The sequence below is a fragment of the Crocuta crocuta genome, unplaced genomic scaffold (genome assembly GCF_008692635.1).
Source record: "Crocuta crocuta isolate KB4526 unplaced genomic scaffold, BGI_CrCroc_1.0 scaffold811, whole genome shotgun sequence".
Classification (NCBI taxonomy): Eukaryota; Metazoa; Chordata; class Mammalia; order Carnivora; family Hyaenidae; genus Crocuta; species Crocuta crocuta.
Window position 1 is genome coordinate 1,104,498 of NW_027530352.1, and position 22,036 is coordinate 1,126,533.

Below are 22,036 nucleotides of genomic sequence, written 5' to 3' on the forward strand. Positions count from 1 at the left end.
ACCAATGGCTAATGTCATCCTCAAGGGGAAAAGCAGAGAGCCTGTCTCCTATGGTCAGGAACAAGACAAGGGTGCCCACTCTTACCATTGTTAGTCCTACCCTCAGCAATCAGACAACTAAAGAAAGAAAAGGCATCCAAATGGGCAAAGAAGAAGTCAAATTTTCACTCTTCACAGATGACATGATACTCGATGTAGAAAACCCGAAAGACTCCACCAAAAAATTGCTAGAACAAATACATGAATTCAGTAAAGTTGCAGGATATAAAATCAACACGCAGAAATTTCTATATACCAGTAACAAAGCAGCAGAAAGAAAAATCAAGGAATCGATACCATTTGCAATTGCACCAAAAACAATAAGATACTTGAGAATAAACCTAACCCAAAAGATAAAAGATCTGTACTCTGATCTGTACTCATAGAACATTTATGAAAGAAACTGAAGGCACAAAGAAATGGAAAAACAGGCCATGCTCATGGATTGGAAGAACACTGTTAAAATGTCTATACTACCCAAAGCAAACCACATGTTTAATGAAATCCCTATCAAAACCAACAGCATTTTTCGCAGATCTAGAACAATTCTAAATTTATATGGAACCAGAAAATAACCCAAATAGCCAAAGTAATGTTGAAAAAGAAAAGCAAAGAGGAGGCATCAAAATTTCAGATTTCAAGCTGTATTACAAAACTGTGATCATCAAGACACTATGGTACTGGCATGAAAACAAAGACGTACATCGATGGAACAGAACAGAAAACCAAGAAATGGACCCACAACTATATGGTCAACTCACCTTCGACAAAACAGGAAAGAATATCCAATGGAAAAAAGACAGTCTCTTCAACAAATGGTGTTGGGAAAACTAGACAGAGACATGCAGAAGAATGAAACTGGACCACTTTCTTAAAGCATACACAAAAGAAATTCAAAATGGATGAAAGACCTATGTGTAAGACAGGAAACCATCAAAATCCTAGAGGAGAACACAGGCAGCAACCTCTGACCTCAGCTACAGTAACTTCTTACTATGTATGTCACAGAAGGCAAAAGAAACAAAAGCAAACATGAAATATTGGGACCTCATCAAGATAAACAGCTTCTGCAGTGAAGGAAACAATCAACAAAACTAAAAGGCAGCGTATGGAATGAGAGAAAATATTTGCAAACAACATATCCGATTAAGGGTTAGTCTCTAAAATCTATAAAAAACTTATCAAACTCAACACCCAAAAAACAAATAACCCAATGAAGAGATAGGCAAAAGACATGAACAGACACTTTTCCAAAGAAGACATCCAAATGGTCAACAGATACAGGAAAAGATGCTCAACATCACTCATCATCAGGGAAATACAAATACAAAACCCCAACGAGATACCACCTCACACCTGTCTGAATGGTTAAAATGAACAACACAGGAAACCACAGGCGTTCATGAGGATGTAGAAAAGGGAAACCCTCTTGCACTGCTGGTGGGAATGCAAACTGGTGCAGCCACTCTGGAAAACAGTATGGAATTTCCTAAAGTAACTAAAAATAGAATTGTCGTACAATCCAGCAATTTGCACTACTAGGTATTTACCCAAAGGACATAAAAATATAGATTCAAAGGGGTACATGCACCCTAATGTTTATAGCAGCATTATAGTCAAACTATGGAGAGAGCCCAAATGTCCATCAACTGATGAATGGATAAAGATGCAGTGCATGTATATACAATAGAATATCACTCAGCCATCAAAAAGAATGAAATCTTGCCATTTGCAATGATGTGGGTGGACCCAGAAAGTATTATGCTAAGCAAAATAAGTCAATCAGAGAGAGATCAACACCATATGACTACACTCATATGTAGAATTTAAGAAAAAAAAAAAAAAAACAAAAAACAATGAACAAGCGGGAAGGAGGGGGAGGAAGAGAAGAGAGGGAAACAAACCGTAAGAGACTCTTAAAGATAGAGAACAAACTGAGGGGTTGATGGGGGGGGGGGATGGGCTACATGGTGATGGGTACTGGGGAGGGCACTTGTGATGAGCGCTGGGTGTTCTAAGTGATGAATCACTGAAGTCTACCCCTAAAACCAATATTGCACTAACTAAAATTTAAATTAAAGACAAGACAAGACAAGAAAAGATCACGAACTAGTCTCTGGAAATGCAAAATTTTCTGTAATGTAGGGATTCTGTATCTCTCTTTTCCTTTCAATTAAGAAAATTGGCCACTTTATACAGTTGGCCATTTTAGAAGGAGGCAAGTCTTTTAGCATATAAAACAGCAAGCATTTATTTAAATATTTTTATGTACCAACATTAAATGTTTTAGATCTATGAATCCATTAGTCCTCACGATAACCCCAGGAGGGGGCACTACCATTCACGTTGTTTTACAGACGGAAACCTCTGAGACTTAGAGAAGTTTGAGAGAGGCCTAATCACACAGTGCTAGTCCGGGCACAGCCAGGTCGCAGCCCAGCCAGTGTGACTCCCATGCCGCTGTCCTAACCACTGTGCTATCATCTCACACGCGTAATCTCCCTTCCATGTCGTCAAGAATCTTCAAACTACACTACAGAGAATCCAGGGCAGTGAGGCTGTAGGATTTTAGATCAAAGACTCCAAACCCTTTCCATCACATTCAACCACTCGCTTAACTGGAAAGTCAATAACGTGTTTCCTGAAGCGATTTCTCAAATAACGACAGCACTCTTGTTGTTTTGGATATTAAAAATAAACTGCTAATGGGCTATTTCAAAAAGTTAAAATGCAAAATCAAAGAAGTTGGCAAGTGATTTAGGGTCTAAGTCACTTGTCTAATTCCTTGCTAGATTCCAGATAATCCACTGAATTAGCAGTTGTTAAACCTCATCCTTCTGATCTGCAGGACTTAAGGATTTAATTTTTCCAGTTATTATGTTTTGACCAAATTTCCCTCCTTAGTCCCTTGTCCCTGACTGCCTCCTCCTCTTTGAAACTGTAAAAACATTGTGATTTTTAAATAGACAGTGTGAAATACTCCAGAAAGGTGGTAAAGAATAAAAATAATTGAGAGGTTTGAGGAATGCCTACCAAGCCCCATAATCTATAAGGTGGGACAAGTTCAAAGGTAAAGAGTAATAATCCAATGGATGACATGGTAATTTTTATAGTATATCCACATACCACAGGAGTAAAGATTTCCCTCTAACAAATCTAACATTCAGAGGCTCAAAGGAGGCGTTTCACAGGAGAATGCAGCCTTACCACGCTGCACCCTTTCTACACGCACAGGAGGGAACATGCGTTCTCGTGAAAGGGGGCCTAAGTTCCGACCCATAGTAGTATCTTCTTAACATTCATTTGAGAGCCTTTAGGAAGATAATTTAGACTTTTCTCCTTTATATCTAGTTTGAAAATGGAAGTTGGAGTGCTTTAAAAAGTTTCAAGCGCCGTGGATTAGCTATTCCTTCCTGCTTTCCTAATACACACAGAAGTATGTCCTATCATTGAATGATTAGTCGGACCACTCACTCACCGACTGTGTAAGGTACGTGTCACTCACCGACTCTGTAAGGTACGTGACAATCTGAAACACTTCACGGATGAGGACATCACCGAGGGCCTAAACAGATGGTCCTTAAATTTTCTGCTTATTCCCTCCTAGCTGAACAAGATTTTGAGCACAAACCCCCCCAAATCTGTGTGTTTTTCTGTAAATGACATATATATCCCAATATATCATGTTCAGTATAAAACATACGCATGTACAAATAAAACAGATGTAAAATAAACATAAAACAAGTTCTACAATTTTCTCCATGTCCCCTAAAGTATCATCAACTTGTACATCAGAGTCTGTCGGACCCAGGCCAGAAACCACTGTTTACGGAAATGTTCCCAGACGTTTTGGAAAGGAAAACAGAAGCCGGTGCTCTTCACACCCGAATCCACACTCCAAACAGCATTTCTTCCTTTTGAAATGAGAGTGGGAATAAAGAGATAGAGCCTAGATTAGGAAAGAATTACACCAATGCCCTTGGGACAACCTTGACAAACATTAACCCACGCTCAAAACTCTTTTCCTGACAGCCTCAGGCTCAAGAATGTCACTTTGATGAGTAAGAAATATGAAAACACAAACACATGAGTCTGAAGGGAATGAGCTGCTGGCTGGGCTCTCATGAGCCAAGTTTTAAGTTCAGCGATGCATGTCATTGCTTCTTTAGAGGATTGACGAGATTAGCCCGTCTTACAAATCTTCTGGGAGCAAGAAAAACTGACGTGTCGGAAGCGATATTCTCTTCACCTGAGCACCACTACCTCTGCACCCCCCTCACTCCCCGCCACTGCAAAATACAGTGCAATTACACTTTAACGTGTCGGCTCACAGACCTTGGAGAGGTCCCGTGACAAATGTACAGCAAAGCCTTTTTCAAGCTATGCCTCTTTTTGGCCCATTGGTATCTAAAGCAGAACACATTTTAAGAATATACTTAAATAAAATTTTGGAAGCTAGAAATGACAAGTGCGTGGGCGTTTTCCCCGAGCACAGTACTTCCTAAGTGTCTTCTCCAGGGAGGACCGGGGTGGCTGGAGCATACACCCAGTCATCCTTATTCAGTACCAGGGTCTCTGGTCCTACATTCAGTTCTGATACAGCCTTTTAGCTCCTCAGTTGCCCATGACAGCATTCAAGTTGCTTATAATCTACCCGGAAGCCCCAGGGCAGACCCCAAAGACCTAAGGGAGGTGGCTGAGGACGCACAAACACAGAGGCAGGTGTACAGGAAAGAGAGCTCCTGAAGCGGCCTCAGGACGCTATACATGTTGCCCTGTTTCTCAGTTCGTGGGGTCATGTGATATAAGGGTCACGGTGTCCTAATGACGGTATGTCTCTGCGGAAGAGCAGATCCCAGGCAAATCAGAGCGGTGACGACATTAGGAGGGTCCGTCTGATGAGAACGATGACAGGGGCACTGCCCGGTCCTTGGCGCTGCACCCTCTCAACCTATCTCCCCTGGATGCCGACGGGGATGCCTCCGTCCCTGTGCTCCACGTGAGAAAAGCCGCCAAAACCATGCTGAGTCTTCCTGTTATCAGACCTGCAACGTTAACGGCAATGCCACACGCATGACCCAAACCTCCCGATTTGGAGAAGCTGAAGAGAATGGTAGTCACACATCCTTAAATGCAAGAGATGCCGGCCTGGGTGAGTGAACTGAAAGAAACACGTAGAATTTCTAGGAATCCAGAGAGGATGCAGCCATGGACTGGAGTGTAGGTGACAGAGAGCAAAACCAAGCTAAGACTGTGAATCCTCTGACGACTGCCAACCTGCAGATGGCGGAGAGTATTTGAGTAATCTAGTCAGCTTTTAAAAAATAATCCCTTACCCCTCCCAGGATTCTGGTCGGCTTCCCTAGAGCAGCTCAGCTGCCCTTGAAAATCCTTAATTCTGAGCCACTGGTTTGACCGCGGGGCCTCGTATCATACAGCATGAACAGGACACCCCGGCCCCCGTATAACTTCCATCCCAGGACCGCTATGACTTTAGAGACTCTGAAGAAGGGATGTGTCTGAGCATGATGACTACAGATAAGTAAGAAGGGAATGAAAGGATAAAGCTCTGAATGGCGGCCAGTCGGCAAGTTTGTTCCTACAGAGCTAATGGGTGCTACCCGTCACCTGGGAAAACTCAGCAGCGCACACGAGAATTCCTGGCCGCCTGCTAACGGACTAGACTCCAGCACAACAAGCGGCCCGTCGACTCTCTCCTCTTGCTCACTCCTCCAACGTGTCTCATTCCTCCATTCTCTTCTCCACAATTCAGACCCAAATGAGAAAGTAACATCTTCGTAAAACCTCTCAAATTCAGAGAATGACCCGTATCATACTCAAATTGGGCCACTATGGATCTTTCCAAACCATGTGTCACTTAAGTACAGGCTGTCCCTTCATGGGCAAGCCTGCACAGACTCTAACATACGGAAATGTTCATCTAATAAACTCTATTGTGACTTGACTAGCAAAATACTAATAATACAGGCTATCTAATAGCACTGACCATAAGTAAGCAGACTCTTTATATAGAAGCTGGTGCTAATCATGATAGGAAGAATCATGGGGGAAAGAATTAAATCCTCAAGAAAGAGGGGATAAACTTTGATGATTAGGGCAAGACACAGAGTTCTGAAAAAAGTCCAAGTATTTAGGCATTTGTAGGAAAGGGGATGTCTAGAGCAGTGAGCCCCACTGTTATTAAGTCCATTGCAATAAAAATAAAATTTTTTTAAAAAGTTTTAAGAACTAATTTTTAATGGTTATTATACACAAAACACTACAACAGTAATGTGTTGTATATTATAAAACAAAGATAGAAATTTTAAAATGAGTCAGCAATAAATATAAATAGAAGCTCTAATTTTTTTTTTCTTTTGTAGCTCATCTTGCATTTTTTCTTTGGGTACATACATCCCACATGAGAAGCCACTGATCCAGAGGGGAGGCCAGCAATCCACAGCTCACAGAGCATAGGTTTGTAAATAAAGTTTTATTGGAACACAGTCACACTCGTTCAATCACATGTTGTCTAAAGCCGCTTTTGAGTATCCACACTGGTGGTGTGGGATTGCAACAGGCTGTGTGCCCTGTGAGGCCTAAAACATTTACTATCTGGCCCTTTACAGGAAAAGTTTTCCACCTTCTGATCTAGTCTCGGTAATGGCAAAAGTCCTTCGAGCCCTTTACCAAGTAGGAAAAGTAAATGATTATGAATGCAGTGTTTACTGACAGAATGAAAACTGCCCAGCTAAGGAATTAGGAAAAATCTGTTTGTAGGAAAATACTAAGTTTTGACAAGGTTTCTCAGTGGTGGATAGGACCCTACATATTTCTACGTATTTCAAGTAACTGTATTTAGCAGCTTGCCTAGATACAGTTTCCCTCTGTGGACAGATGAATCACCAAAGCGAGTACAGTCGATAAGCTGGAAAACAGCACTGACACTACGCACAGCCTATTCATGGCGTAAAAATCATTAAAAGTGTAACCAAGGAAGCTGCAGAAACACCTCGAGCCGCCCTACACGGTGTCTTCACTCCGAGTACAGTCCACGGACCCCTGGGGAACTCCAAGACTCCTTCAGGGGCCGCCCAAGTTCAAGAGTACTTTCATAATAACACTAAATCAAACTGTCCGTTACGCCGTGTAGACGTCTGCATGGATGGTATAAAAACGACAGCAGGGAAAGCTGCTGGCACCTTAACAGGAATCGACATGGCCGTGCCAGGCTGGGACAATGGTCACTGTAATTCCTGATGACCGCACACCCAGTTTCTTCCAACAAATGCCAATTTCAGTTAAGAATGCCCCTGGGGCTCCTGGGTGGCAGAGTCAGTTGACTGTCCGACTCTTGATCTTGGCTCAGATCATCATCGCACCAGTTCGTGAGTTTGAGCCCTGTGTCATGCCATCAGCACGGAGCCTGCTTGGGACTCTGTCTCTCTCCCTTTCTGCCCCTCCCCCGCATGTGCTCTCTAGCTCTCTAAAAATAAATAAACTTTAAAAAAAGAAAAAGCGGATCNCTTTGCCTGCCACCCTGCCCCACAGGAGAGGGAAGATGGGAGCCAGAGATATAGGGGAGCTCTGCCCAAACCTACTACTAGTTATGCTGGTTAGACCAATAAAAGGAATCTGTTCCCCCACCCACTCTAAGTGTGCCTTTCTTGAGAATGGAGGGCCAGAGAGGCAGAGGCTTTCAACCTTAGCTCCTCCCTGACCTGTCCTCCTCCAGAGCTTTGGCTCTGTTCCTCTTGCATTGAAGCCTTTGCTGGTTCTTTTTTTCCTTTCTGTTCCTTTGAGTAAATCCTCCTACTTCTGAGTGTTCATGCAGATCAGGAAGAAAGAAGACCAGGGCATAGCTGAATTTAAGTCAACCTTGGTGGCATTCTGCCTAAAGATTCCTTCCGTGCTTCCTCCCGTATGTTCCATAAGAAAATGTAGTTTCAGGCGGTCTCCTGGTGGACAGTACAATCCTAAGGCTGCCTAGAGGCTTAGGGGCAGTGGTGTGCTGGAGCTGGCTTGTACTGGCTCGGGAGAGCCAATTATTAAAAATCAAGTTATGTAAATATATTTAAAATAAGGGTAATAAATATTCAGATTTGCCCCTTCCTAAATAAATAAATAAATAAATAAATAAAAATAAAAAAAAATAAAAAAAGAAAAAGCTGGGGTGCCTGGGTGACTCGGTCAGTGAGGCATCCGACTCGACTTTGGCTCGGGTCATGATCTCATGGTTTGTGAGTTCCAGCCCCACGTCAGGCTCTGTGCTGGCAGCTCGGAGCTTGCTAGGGATTCTCTTTCTCTCCCTCTCTCTCACTGCCCCTCCCTCACTCACACTGTCTCTCTCTCTCTCTCTCTCTCTCTCTCTGTCCAAAGGAAAAAATAAACAATGCCCTTGATGAAGTACAAAGTGCTCACTTCATTAAGTCTCAGCCTTCAGTACATGCCTGCGTGACAAGGCAGAAACAGGCACAAACTGCTTCCTGTCTACACCGCAGGGGCCACCTTCTCAATGTGAAGTATCTGGGATGGAGTTATAAGCAGAAGTCACTTGCTTTTTTCATGGAACATCAGGAAAAGAAATGGCAAAGTGCAGTTAATTCAGACTCGGGATTTAGCAGATATTTCCTCTAAAGTGTAAAAAGTTAGCCAGTCACTTCAAGGAAGTTTTTTCCAACAGTAAAGTTGTATCTTTAAAGAAAATGTTAGAATTCGGGGAAACTCATCTGCCACTATGAGCTTGACAGCTTTGTCATGCTTGAAACAGACTTTTGTGATAAGCCCAGCGGTGTTAACAAATGTCTTCTTTTCTCTCTACTGTACCACGGCAAAATCTTTGGACCGTGTGCATAACTCCGTGAACCAGTATTTTCTAAATGTAGAATGCAGAATCCTACAAAACCATCTAGGGCTAAGATTAGCTCAAAGTACAAGATGGACCGAATGGACTTAAGTTTATTTATTTTTGAGAGAGAGCGAGCGAGAGAGAGCACGCACTCAAGCAGGGGAGGGGCAGGGAGCGAGGGAGAGAGTAAGTCTCAGGCAGGCTCCACACTGCCAGAAGGGAGTCTGATGTGGGGCTCAGTCTCACGAACCCTGAGATCATGACCTGAGCCGAAATCAAGAGTCAGACGCTCAACTCACTGAGCCACCCAGGGGCTCTAATGGATTTAATGTAACAAAATTAAAAAGGTTCATGGGTACGGTTTCAAATTCCACACTGCATGATCTTTAGAAAACCATCACTTATTAGTCATGGTAAAGGATGGAAGAAGGAAAGCCACAGTGAGGTGAAGAGGCTATCAACAGCTCTCCCTTCTCTAACTACACCTCTGCTTAAGCCTGGGTTTTCTAAACATACTTTCGCCAACGCCACACATCACAACACGGTGAGCAGAAGCAGATATGGGAATCCGGCTGCCTTCCAGCAAGTCCGAAGTTAGAGGTCAGCACCGGGGTAAAGTGAGGCCACTCTTCCGGCTGACTTATTTTTGTCCTGGTAAGCAGTTACTTTTCATGAAAACGGTACCTACGCTAGCATGTAAGGGTTTACCCACATTTTTAAAGAAACTAATAAATGTTTAATTTTAGTTTGATTTCTAACAAATCCCAATAGATAAAACCCACACAAACAAAAGCTCAATCATGTTCAGCACGTGTAAAGGCGGCCACAGGTCAACCCACTCATCATATCCTACACGCAATTTCCTGTTTTTATGGGAAAAACCCTGCAGAGTAAAGCTTTTTCCCTTTTTTGTTTCTCAGTTCACTTTTTCATGAGCTACCCAGGAAGCGCAGGGAAACCAAGAAGTGAGTCCAAAGTCCTGCGTGTGCAGAAGAGGGAGTCTGGCTCGGGGCGGGAGAACACCGCCCCACTCCACAAGCAGGGGGCAAATCCACGCTTGGGGACCGGGCACTTCAGGCCTTCTCATCAGCTATAAGCACAGACACGGCTCACCCCGCCTCGCCACCCTCCGCAGCCCCCAGCGCTGCAGAGAGGGCTCCCCTGTGCGTGTTGTCTGCTCCGTTCCGTTGGCTAGAACTCTTCGGGGACCCATGCACAATTCTGGATTTTCCTGCCAGATAGGTGGAAAGATCATTTGAAATGGCATTTTTCAGGCCACGATGCTGTATTCAGCGATGCGCATAGCACGAAAGGTAGAGCCACAAGGCCAGGATTCGCTGTCTCGGAGCCAGGCAAAGAGGACAGACTGGGCTGAGGGTCACCGCGCGGGGACTAACGACTGCCCCTTAAGGTTACGTGGCAGCATTTCCAGGGCGGAGGAGGCAAAGACGGGCACTGCTCCACGTCATCAGGGGGCGAAACATCCAGATGGACTGAACCACGCTCCTTCCCTGGGGCCCAATCCCCTAGCCACGGCCCTAAACACATGAAAGTCAAGATCTTAAAACCTACGAGCCTCTCAAATTACGTGTAACAGGATTCACAGCTACATCATCACCATCGCAAGGCAGGTATCGACAAACCTGTTTCCACCAACATGCACGTATTTACCCCCGCAGCTAATCCCCAATTCATAAAGACATCGTACGCCAAAAGCCATTTCTTAGGATTGTAGCATAAAGTTGCCTCCTAGAAAAATGTTCTAATGGCAACTAGGCAAAAAAACAAAAAAACCCTATATTTTATACATTATATACACAAGACAGATGATTAATAGACTTTTGCAAGCCAGGGTAAGAACCTCAGAATTATGTTATTTCCAGTTTCTAACTCTGGATTTAAGGTACACACATGCACCCTCTATCCCAAATGAACACATCTGAAACTACTACTTGAAGGGCGAAATTCAGAGATTCTTAGATTCTCCCGATTCCCCTTAGGACAGGATTTTCTGCAGATCTCCCGGGTTGAGAAGCACCAGCAGAGAAGTGTGGTTCTGAAAGCAGAGTCAGTTGTAAAAGGAAAGAAAGAAAGCAGTGGCTTACCTGTGGTCAAGGTGACTGAAGTCTTGCAAATTCAATTCCCTGGTGTCCTGTGTCAGATAAATTGTATCCACATCCTATTTGAAATAGAATTAAATCACGTAGATGATCAGGAAAGAGGGATGCAGAGAGAGAATTGGACAATGACACAGACAGATCTTCACGTAATCTGAAGAAGGAAAATTTTAAGCAAAGAAATGAATGGCAGTGGGGAAAGAAAGGAAAGAAAGAAAGAAGGAAGGAGGGGAGGGGAGGGGAGGGGAGGGGAGGGAAGGAAAGAAGGAAGGAAGGAAGGAAGGAAGGAAGGAAGGAAGGAAGGAAGGAAGGAAGGAACCAGCCAGTCGAATATCAGGTATTCTCGAAGCATGTGTGTGTGTGTAAGCACACACACACCTGCACACAGACATGCTTACCCATTGTACTTCTTCTCTGTATGAAAATCCGAGCCAGTCACACACACAGGCGTACATCTGAGAAAATCCACCTGAAACACACAATAGAAACGTGACAGGTTTTTGGCTAAACAATTTTTTAAGTAAAAATTTAAAGATTTAAATATGGCCGACGTTAACAATGCTGATTATTTCTTTCTGTTTGGGAAAACAGCAAACATTCTCCCCTGTTCTATAGTAAGTACATAGCAGGACGCAACACAGCTTAAATATAGGACTTTTGTCCACCAATCTAAAGTCTGTGCAGAGGTAATTACACCTTAAAACTAATTGCACCTTTACAGAAGCACACTAGGAATAGACGTAACTTCCTGGCACGGGGACATCCATGCAGCCGTTTATAATTTGGTTTTAAAATGCATGCTCACCGCAGGGGCCCTGCTCGGCCACGGTCTGGCTGTCCCACAGGGCCTGGAGACTGGCCAGTCGCTCAGAGGGCTCCATGGAGACTTTTTTCATGATTCTCCTGTAAGATCAACAGTAACAATACATTTCAAACATCGACTGGTTTGCCCTGCACGTAGAAGTCTATTTTGTGATACACCTTTTTTTAGACCAAAGATGGGTGCCACTTCGATTTCGGTAAATATAAATTCCAATTTTTTGAGCACTAAGAAGATGGAACCCTCAGAAACTTAATAATAATCTCCTTTCTTTAGCCCTCTTTTAGAAGCCCAAGGAACTATCCAGGGATGTCAACAGCCTCTATGTTATTTCGTTGTTTGGTAATGTTAGACTGCATTAGAGCAGTTAGAAGTTAGTGTGCTCTATTTAATAAATTATCGGATGCTGTGTATACTAAATTTAAATCACTAACTTTCAAAAAATTAAAATACAAACTTCCTCCTCTGCCATTTCACAGTACCCCGTACACACGCGCTCAAGGAAGAGCGCGTCAGGTTGGAAGAACTATTCCTTTTACTGTCTCTTGCCCCCGACAGCAAGTCCTCTGGGCCAGCAAGCATGTCCAGTCCCCACTCATCCTCAGAAGCCCACAAGGTCCTACACACACACACACACACACACACACACAAGCAGGACAGAGTAGTGGTTCAACACACAGCAGACTGCCTCCAAAGTTTCATTATTCATAGATCTGGTGACGTAAGAGGGCCTATTCCCATGGGGTAATTGCGAGAAAGAAAGAAATTAATACCTGTGAAATTATTAAAACAATCCGTGCTGCCTGCTAACGTCTCAATAAACGTTAGCTGATGCTTTCAGATTTATCACATAGTAATCATGTAAATTCTTTTTAACATTTATTCATTTTTGAGAAACAGAGAGAGACAGAGCATGAGCAGGGGAGGAGGCAGGGAGAGGGAGACACAGAATCCGAAGCAGGTTCCAGGCTCTGAGCTGTCAGCACAGAGCCCGATGTGGGGCTCAAACTCATGAGCTATGAGATCATGACTTGAGCCGAAGTCAGACACTTAACCGACTGAGCCACCCAGGCGCCCCTCACATAGTAATCATTTAATGAGTCATTTATGAATCCATGAACTCACCCCTGAATTTTTATTGAATGTCTATAGCAGGCAAGGCCAGCTGTCAGGTACTATGTACACAACCATGTACAAAACCCACATTGTCCCCGCTCTCCAAACTGACAGCCTATCGTGAGACCCACACAAACAGGCAGTATGAAAGGAGAACTCTTTTTAGCACTTTTTTTTTTTAAATATTTTTATTTATTTCTAGGAGAGAGAGAGAGACAGTGTGAGCAGGGGAGGGTCAGAGAGAGAGGGAGATACAGACTCTGAAATAGGCTCCAGGCTCTGAGCTGGCAGTCAGCACAGAGCCCGACGCGGGGCTCGAACCCACGAACCGCGAGATCATGACCCAAGCGAAAGTTGGACGCTTAACCGACTAAGCCACCCAGGCGCCCCTGAAAGGAGAACTCTTTACACAGGAGAAGCAGAGGGTGTAGTGGGGGGAAGGGGGGCAGAAAAAGGGCAGTTAGCTTCCCCTCTGGTGGGGGGGAGGGCAACAGAGAGCAGGGAGTTTGGACACGCTCTGTCTGTGCTAAAAGCTGAAGAGGAGTAAAGACTTCATCAGGGCAGGGGTGGGAGTGGGTAGCCGGGAGAGTGCTCCCGATAAAGGGAAGGAAGTTCACGGCGATGAGAAGGCTCATGCTCGCCGCCAGAAAGGGCACAGGGTTCAAAGCGGCCAGCAAACCCCGCGCGACGGGACGGGTAGCAGGAGGGTCTGGGGAGCTGGCAGGAACCAGGTCACGGACAGCCTTCGAGGTCCAATTACGGGGTTTGGATTTTATTCTCAGGGCAACGAGGAGCCACGAAAAGCCTGAACAGGGTGCACCGGCTGGAGAGACAGGCGCTGGACACAAACCTGCAGGGCGGGGTGGGGGGCAAACTTTGGACACAGACAAGTAACTTGAGAAATTAAATAGAAAAGCCCAGTGAGAGGGAAGGTCGTGAGCTTCTGGCAGCAGCAGATGGACCAGCGAGGGACCGTCTCCACCACCACAGCCCAGACCTGCGCAGGAAGGGGGCGGCGGGCACGCAGCGGGGCTGCCGGCTTTCCGGGCTGCAAGTTCCAGACGAACTTGAGGGATGCTGGACACCGTGGGCTGGGCGCTCAGGAAAGAGAGGGAAGACCCAAGGGCTGTACGGCCCAGAGGCCCCAAAAAAGTCCAAGCGCTGGTCCTTCCGAGGAAGAGTGGGTAGAAGGCCTGTGGTCACAGGGAGACTAGTGAACTGTGACTTCACCCCAGCACACGCTGTCATGGGAGCTGATGAGGTCTTGGGCGTGGCCCTCAAGAGTCGAGTGGGGAGGAGGGGAGGAGCTCACAGGCTGTGAGGAAGGGTACTGGGTTAGAAGCACCGAGATCACGGAAGGACCCGGGTGCAAAGTGCTGTCATACAGATGCTAAGTTATACTGAGCATGTTTTAATCTTTCATTAAATGATTGAGAAGCACTTCTGCTACATAGAATGCTCTCAGTCATCATGACGGATCTCAATCACCTCGTGGACTATTAGCGGAAAATGTTCCTAGTTACCTCTGTTCTCTCACGGGATGGATTCCAGACAAAATGCGCTACCTCCCGGCACGTTGCGCTGTTCTACGGAAACCCTCCGACACATAACAAAGCATTTAAACACCAACGTTCTGCGAGCCCTGAAGACATTTCTACATCCTTGCAATGTTTACGATGGAGGTATAATCAGGTAAAACCAACTAGGCCAAATGTCCTTAATTCCTTCAAATTCTCGTGTAAATAAATGCATGAGGTCTGCGGGTGCCGCATGATTTTTCTCAATTTCGCCTGAAAATACCTATGATTACCTCATTACCTTAAAACTCCTGAACTTGGGGGTAACTGTAGGTTTAACAAGACTTTCACAATGAAAGCGGTATTACAGAATCTTCCCATTTGGAATGATTCACCTTGGTTCCGTACCATCATTCGGTTTTTAGTGGCGCTGCTTTCCGGCGATGAGACAGCAAAACCAGATATTAGGCAAAGCAACAGCAGACCTGTCGGAAACAGCCCCAGCATTTACACAACTAGATCGAGCAAACCTTGGACACATCAAACCAGACGCGGGTCTGACTTCACCTGAGATCACATTTGTCTTCTAAAATTCTTGGTTTGTTTCAGCAGGGCTACACGGCATGCTGTTTCAATGACACACAGGACGAAGCTAAGCTAGTCAAAAGCAGGAAGAAAATGAGGCAAAAATCTTTGGCAGGAAGCTGGCAAGATCGAGAACAGGAAAGTGGAAGTCTGGGATTAGAGGGAGGAACAGACTTGTCATGGCAGATTCAGAAACTAAAGCCTCAATTTTATTCCAAAAACAACACTGGACATTCCTGCTCGGGCGGTAAGGGCAAGTCAGCTGGAAAATGGGAAGCAGCGGCTAGCATAGACGTCTGTGTGCAGAGGCTGCCCCTTGACCTCCAAAACCACTCTTTGAGGGTGTTAGTCTGGGGTTTTCCAAGCAGCCCCGCTCCGTGATGCTTCTCTCTCTTGTAAGGAACTAAAAAGCACTTAGATTTCAGGAACTGAAGACGTCTCACGGAACAGGTGCCCTGACTCACATAAGAGATACGTTATAAGGAGTAAACTTCAAGGAGACGGCTAGTGTTTCCGGCTCTAACACAATGGGAAGGGAACCCCCCCACTCCTCCACCCCTCCTCTGGCCCATCTTGTTTTCTGCCTGTAGTTAAACAGCAGCAAAGAGCCCATGTGCGTGCACCAGAGGGCACAGTTCACACCTACGCACACACGGAGAGAGTGTGTTGTGCAGACAGACAGACAGAAAGGACTTGCTGTCAGAATAAGAGCTGCCACGACAGATCAACCAAAATCCTAGCAAATGCGCAAAGCCTGCCCCTCGCTCACGGGCAGGACGGTGGAGCGGGCCAAGTGCGCGTGCATCACGCCGGCTGCGGGCCACAGGCTAAGAAGGGCAGCGAGCGAGAGCGCACAGGCACGCCAGCTCTCCTGCTTCAACTGCTGACACAAAACGATCTGTAAACTCTTCCTCCGCTGAACCGATTTATTTAGAATTCAGCCCCAAAGCTCCTCCCGCTCAGGAGGGCCGCAGTGTCCAGCGCGCGACGCGCTTCACTGACGCAAACCCCATCCCGACAACATACCACATCTGCGTTAGGGACGTGAAGGGACCACACGGCGCCCTTCTCTGTTTACACATAAACTCCTATTCTGCCACTTCTCTTCACAATAACCTCACCTTCTCATATTTAACTGGCTTTGACTGCATGAACAGATCTGCAGGCCTTCTTTACTGTGGAAGGAAAGACACCTGGTCCTAATACACGGACACCCAGGCTCGGCCAACGTTCCCAAGTGAGTCCCGCAGAGGACGGAAGAATCAAGTACGCGGAAGCCGAAGGAAGACATCGTGTCAGGTTAGTGTTCGGGGTGCCTGGGAGGCCAGTCAGTTAAGTGACTAGCTCTTGATTTCAACTCAGGTCATGATCCCAGGGTCCCGAGATGGAGCCCTGTGTCGGGCTCGGCCCTCGGTGTGAGCCCGCTTAAGATTCTTCCTATCTCCCTCCACCAGTCGTGTCCTCTCTCTCTCTCTGTCTGTCTGTCTCTCTCTCTCTGTCTGTCTCTCAAAAAGACAAAATAAAATAAAATATAAAATAAAAAATTCTAACAAATAAACTAAAAGGTTACTGTTCTATCCCCTAAAAAGGATGTTATTAAGGTATATTTAACCACAACGAAAAAATCACATCAGAGAAATGTAATCAGCTTACATGTAAACATAGAATAATAATAGAAAGAATCATAAGGCGCCTGGGTGGCTCAGTCGGTTAAGCATCCAACTTATGATTTCGGCCCAGGTCATGATCTCACAGTTCATGGGTTCGAGCCCCGTGTTGGGCTCTGCTCTGATGGTGCAGAGTCTGCTAGGGATTCTCTCTCTCCTCTCCTCTCTCTCTGCCTCTCGCTCTCAAAAAAATCATAAACTTCAAACATGCTCCCTACAAGTAGTGCCAATTTCCTTTCTGATGGCGCAGGCTTCCTTCTGACACTGCTGGGTACTGATGCACAGAAGTCAGAACTGCAGCTACAACTTCTGTAGCGCCGTGGAAGCAGTTTCCATGAGCTCATTTAATCCTCACCTCCACACACAGCATTATTCCGCTTCACAGATGAGGACACTGAGGCACCGAGAGGTGAGTTGGCTTACCTAGAGTCTCACACCCGCTGAAGCATCTCGACAAGCGGACACCTCCCAGTTCCTACCTCAAGGCTCTCTGCATACACACCCACGAAGTCGCACAAAGCAATGTTTCTCCCTGAAATGCAGCTCCCATTTCACTGTAGTGTTCAAAAGCCTCCCATAGCTCCCCAGCACCCATCTTGAGGCTTGTCCTCTGGACCCCAGTTCCAGCTGTAGTAGGCAGGCGGCTGTCTCCCCTCCCCTCCGGCCTCCGCCATTCCCCACAGAACTCGGCCCAGCACACCCCCGACAGAAGCCCTCCCCCAAACAAGGAGGAGGGCAAATTCACATCCTACATTCTTTTCCCGGCATCGCAAGTCGCACATGACTTTCCTTTCTCTGAAATCCTAGGATTTTCTCTTTGCTAAAATAATTGGTGGAACTTTCTCACACCACCTCTAGCCTACAAACTCTTGGAGAGTAGGGCACAGTTCACTCATGTATGTGTGGCCGCCTGACGAAGTGCTTCAGTGAGCATTTTCTAAATGAATTCTTCCATGTCCTGATGACTTACTTTAACATTAAAAAAAAAAAAAAAAAATCTAGCTTCATTTTGGAGAACAGCCAAGGTTCTCGATATCAGAAAAGCTGAAGCCATAACACAAAACAGCGTCCTGAAGGCCAATGCCATTACGGGCACCTCTGGGGAAACAGATCCTATAACACTCAGGCCACAAGTATTTCTGTCACTTTCCGTCGCCATCACGGTCTCAGCTGGGCCTGGGAGAGAGCGGTCACAGAACAATGCTAACGGCGGTTTGATTCTTATATTTAACTTAAATTTCCTTCTTGAATCATTAAGCCTTCTCCACATTTCGAAATAACCTTTCCTTGCCTTTTCTTTTTTAAGTTTATTTATTTATTTTGAGGGAGGGGCAGAAAAAGAGGGAGAGAGAATCCCAAACAGGCTTTGTGCTGACAGCGTAGAGTCTGATGAGGGGATCGAACTCACACACCATGAGATCATGACCTGAGCCGAAATCAAGAGTCGGACGCTTAACCAACTGAGCTACCCAAGCACCCCAAAGCTTTCCTTATTTCATAAGAGGAGGGAAATGTCATTTTGTAAGAGAAGGAAAGAGGAAGTGATAAATGTATATGTACAGAAGGGAGGTGAAGAGAGAATATTGGTGTGAATATTAATTTTAACTGAAATTCTTCATTTTTTGCTACCTACATTCTCTTGATAATAGTCAAGAGAACTGATTATACTTTGTAGATTATTTATATGTTGTTTTTATAGATTTTATTTTGATCATGGATGTAATTTTCAAAATTTTTATTTGGGTAAAACCAGAAGCTCAGATCTTTACAGATACATTTCATGTATACAGTTAAACTTGGGCTGTCTAACAACTAATTATCTGAACTGAGGGCTGCCCTGGCTGTGTTTGTCCCTCAGATTCTCTAAGTTCCTGATATCCGCTCATCAGATATTTTCCTGTCCATCCATCCCAACCAAAGTGCCCTGAGGAAGGAGGGAGAGCAGGGCCCAGATAATACATCTGATGAGACAAATGACTCCAACGAGGTTGAGGAGTCCGTATATAGTTTCTTTCCTACGTTTTTATTTTAATTCCAGTTAGTTAACACACCGTGTGATGTCATATACAGTTTCATATTCTTCAACTTATTGTAAGTGGGATGTATGACATTTACTAGGGACATATTTTGGGTATTTTTGTTTGTTTTTAATTTTTTTTTTAACGTTTATTTATTTTTGAGACACAGCATGAGCAGGGGAGGGGCAGAGAGAGAGGGAGTCACAGAATTCGAAACAGGCTCCAGGCTCTGAGCTGTCTGCACAGAGCCCGACGTGGGGCTCGAACCCACGGAAGCGAGATCACGACCTGAGCTGAAGTCGGCCACTTAACCGACTGAGCCACCCAGGTGCCCCTGGACATATTTTGTTTTGCATGTTCTCCATTACTGACATAAAGGAAATATTTCCCTTACTGACCACTTAAAGCTAAAGCACGCTAGAGATGGACAAGAAAGGACCTGATTACCTCTCCACCCTCGCTAGTCGATAACCAGCACCAATGTAATTACCCATTTCCCCAGCCAAAATCGTGCAACACCATGTAAGGAGCTTCGAGAGTAAAGGCCGAACATGCAAGTCACAAAATATTACAGGTTTAATTCTCACAACCAAACCGTGCACAGTGGGTAGAAAGCAAAACGGAAGTCAAGTACATTGACATTATTTAAATTTCCTGCCAAGTCAAGTCCTAAATTATAATCCGTGGCTTCTTCCACATCGGAGCTGCGTCTGCCTTCCCTGCCCTTGACTCTAAATCCTCCGCCCGCTCCTCGGGGGGGCTCCGCACAGCCCGCCTGTGTCCCGTCACCTCCCACGTACGCCCAGGCACCCACTGTCTCATCCAGATCAGACACCTTTTCTTGTAGCTCCACACAGAGGTTTTCAAGAACCGTCCGTGAGAGCGATGTGTCCACAGTGTCAGTTCACAGAGGTGAGTACGTGGGGAGCCCTTCCCGGCTCTTCCTATTTCACTTGCCCTCATTCTGAAGACACGTTCTCTTAGATGCACGTCTCTCTGGCTGACCTGAGAAAAGCCACGCTCTACGCTAATGCCTCATGTCTGCTACATCTCCAGACTTGGACCTTTCCTCCAAGCTCCTGCCCCACGTACATAACGACCCATCTGACATCCCCACCTATACACCCTAGATCTCAGGCTTAGCATGCTTACAACAAAATGGTTGGGGTGCTTTCCCCCCAAAATAAAACTTGCCCCCCGACACCTGCCCTGGGCCCTCTCCCCCTCACTGCAAAGTAGCACTGGCCACTAAGGAACCACTGGAGGTTCAGTTCCACTCCAGGAACCCTGGAGGCGCCCTCGGTCCTCTCTTTCCTCACTACCGTCACCCACATACCAAATCCATCAGCCGGTCCTGCACCCACAATAAACCTTGTCTTCCATCTCCATCCTTATCTCCAATGTCACCGCCCCACCCTGGCCGTGGCCATCCTCCCCTTGATCACCGGCTCCTAACCTGCTCCTCCCCTTCCCTCACCATTCTCTCTCCGCAGCACTACTTTCATAAACTGCGAAGGGAATCACGTCACATCCCTACTTGCACGCACCACTGGCTCCCTAGGGAGCTGCCGCTAAACTGCAAACTCTTCACTCTCTCCGTAAACTGACCAGCGCCTACGCTCCCAGCCTTATCTCATACGCCAACCTCCATCCCTCCCGTCTGCACCCTCCTCTTCCACACACTCTGCCCCAGTGCGGCTCCCAGGGCCTCAGAGACGCCAATCCTGGTTCGGGCCGGTGACGCAGCATGAGCAGAGGCCCGAGAAGGAAGCATTCCTCGCCCTCTGCAGGCTCCTTCCCTTCCACGAGGGTCTGTTCAAAGAATCATGGCCATGGGGAGGCCCTTGCAGACAGAATCGTATTCTTTGTATTCGGCCTGCACGGAAGATCGGTTGCAGTCAAATTTATGCTTCCTTCCTTCATTTACGTACTTCCCTTTTTCAGGGGGTCTGCTTCACAATGTAAATTCCATGTGGCTCGTGCACCCCAACACGTAGCTCCCCACCATCTGTAGAAACTCAATATTCACTGAGCGGATGAGGGTGTAAAGAAACAACTGTAACACAACGAAAGAGGTGCTACCCTAGGAAGTAATCACAAAGTTCTATGGAAACAGAAATAAAGAAACTCTTCTGAGTTCTGGGCTACGTCCTCTGGAGCGGACGCTTGTCTGGAATAGCAGCTTGTGTGGAAGCACTGAGAGTGTAAGGGGCTGACGTGCTCGGGAGCCTGGGACGCAGAGCCAGACGGCTGCAGTCTTCTATGCCAGCCTCACTGCATAGACGCTTCCGGATCACAGAAGGGTAATCCTTGTGGCGGTGCGCGAGGAAGACAAGGAAAGGACTGGAGGCAGAGACGCTAGTTAGAGCCATGTACCCTGGCAAATGAGACCCTCTGAACTAAGGCAGTGGTCATGAGAAGACAAAGGACTAGACCAGAAACTATGCGTGAAAAGGGCTTGGCAACTAATCAGATGTGCAAGGTAGGGATGAGAGACTATTTAAATGATGAGGCCACTGGGGCGCCTGGGTGGCTCAGCCAGTTAAGGGTCCGACTTCAGATCAGGTCATGATCTCACAGTTTGTGAGTTCGAGCCCCGCGTCGGGCTCTGTGCTGACAGCTCAGAGCCTGGAGCTGCTTCAGATTCTGTCTCCTTCTCTCTCTGCCCCTCTCCTGCTTGTGCTCTGTCTCTTGCTCCCAAAAATAAAATAAACATTAAAATACATTAAATGATGACGTCACTAACTGAGATATACTATCAAATGCGGGCAGGTTTTTAGGAAGAAACTTGCTAAGTTTAGGGGCTGTACCCTGTAACCTTGGGGACATCCTTCTGCGACCAGGGGACAGAAGGGGAGAGGAGGGTAAGGCGGAGCTCATGGATTTAGAAACTAACGTGCATGCGGTGACGGCCTCTCTGGAGACGGAGCTCATCATGGAAGCCCTGCCTGAACCTTTTAAGAAGAAGTTAAATGGAAGCGAAAAGTGAAAACACTTTTCTTACACAATTTTCCCTGGGAAGGAAAAATGGGAGACACAAAACCGAAAATAAAACTAATTCCCTCAAAATATTAGGCAAAGAAAACTGCATTTTAAAGAAAGCAGAGATTCTGAGCACTGCTCTGAGGGTCACACCCACCCTTGCTAAGCAAGGTGCTTAATAAGGGTCTCATTTTGCAGTGCTCATCCGGAAGGAGAGCAAAGGCATCATCAGGAAGGTGGGGTGCGAAGTCCCACGACTCAGCGCAGCTCAGGAAACAGGGGTTGTCGGATTGCTAACACATGATCACCCCCAGATAGGTCTCTGGG

The 22,036-nt window shown here is 46.0% G+C and overlaps 1 protein-coding gene across 1 annotated transcript in view; it reads right to left on the reverse strand.

Moving 5' to 3' along the window:
- CARMIL1 (capping protein regulator and myosin 1 linker 1) overlaps window positions 1–22,036 on the reverse strand; it is a 282,219-nt gene that overhangs the window by 145,436 nt on the left and 114,747 nt on the right. Inside the window, exons 6-8 of the mRNA XM_077765769.1 lie at window positions 11,810–11,907; window positions 11,403–11,473; window positions 10,993–11,066 (exon numbers count right to left, since the gene is read on the reverse strand). Coding sequence (XP_077621895.1) covers window positions 10,993–11,066; window positions 11,403–11,473; window positions 11,810–11,907 — 243 coding nt within the window. The remainder of the gene's footprint in view (window positions 1–10,992; window positions 11,067–11,402; window positions 11,474–11,809; window positions 11,908–22,036) is intronic.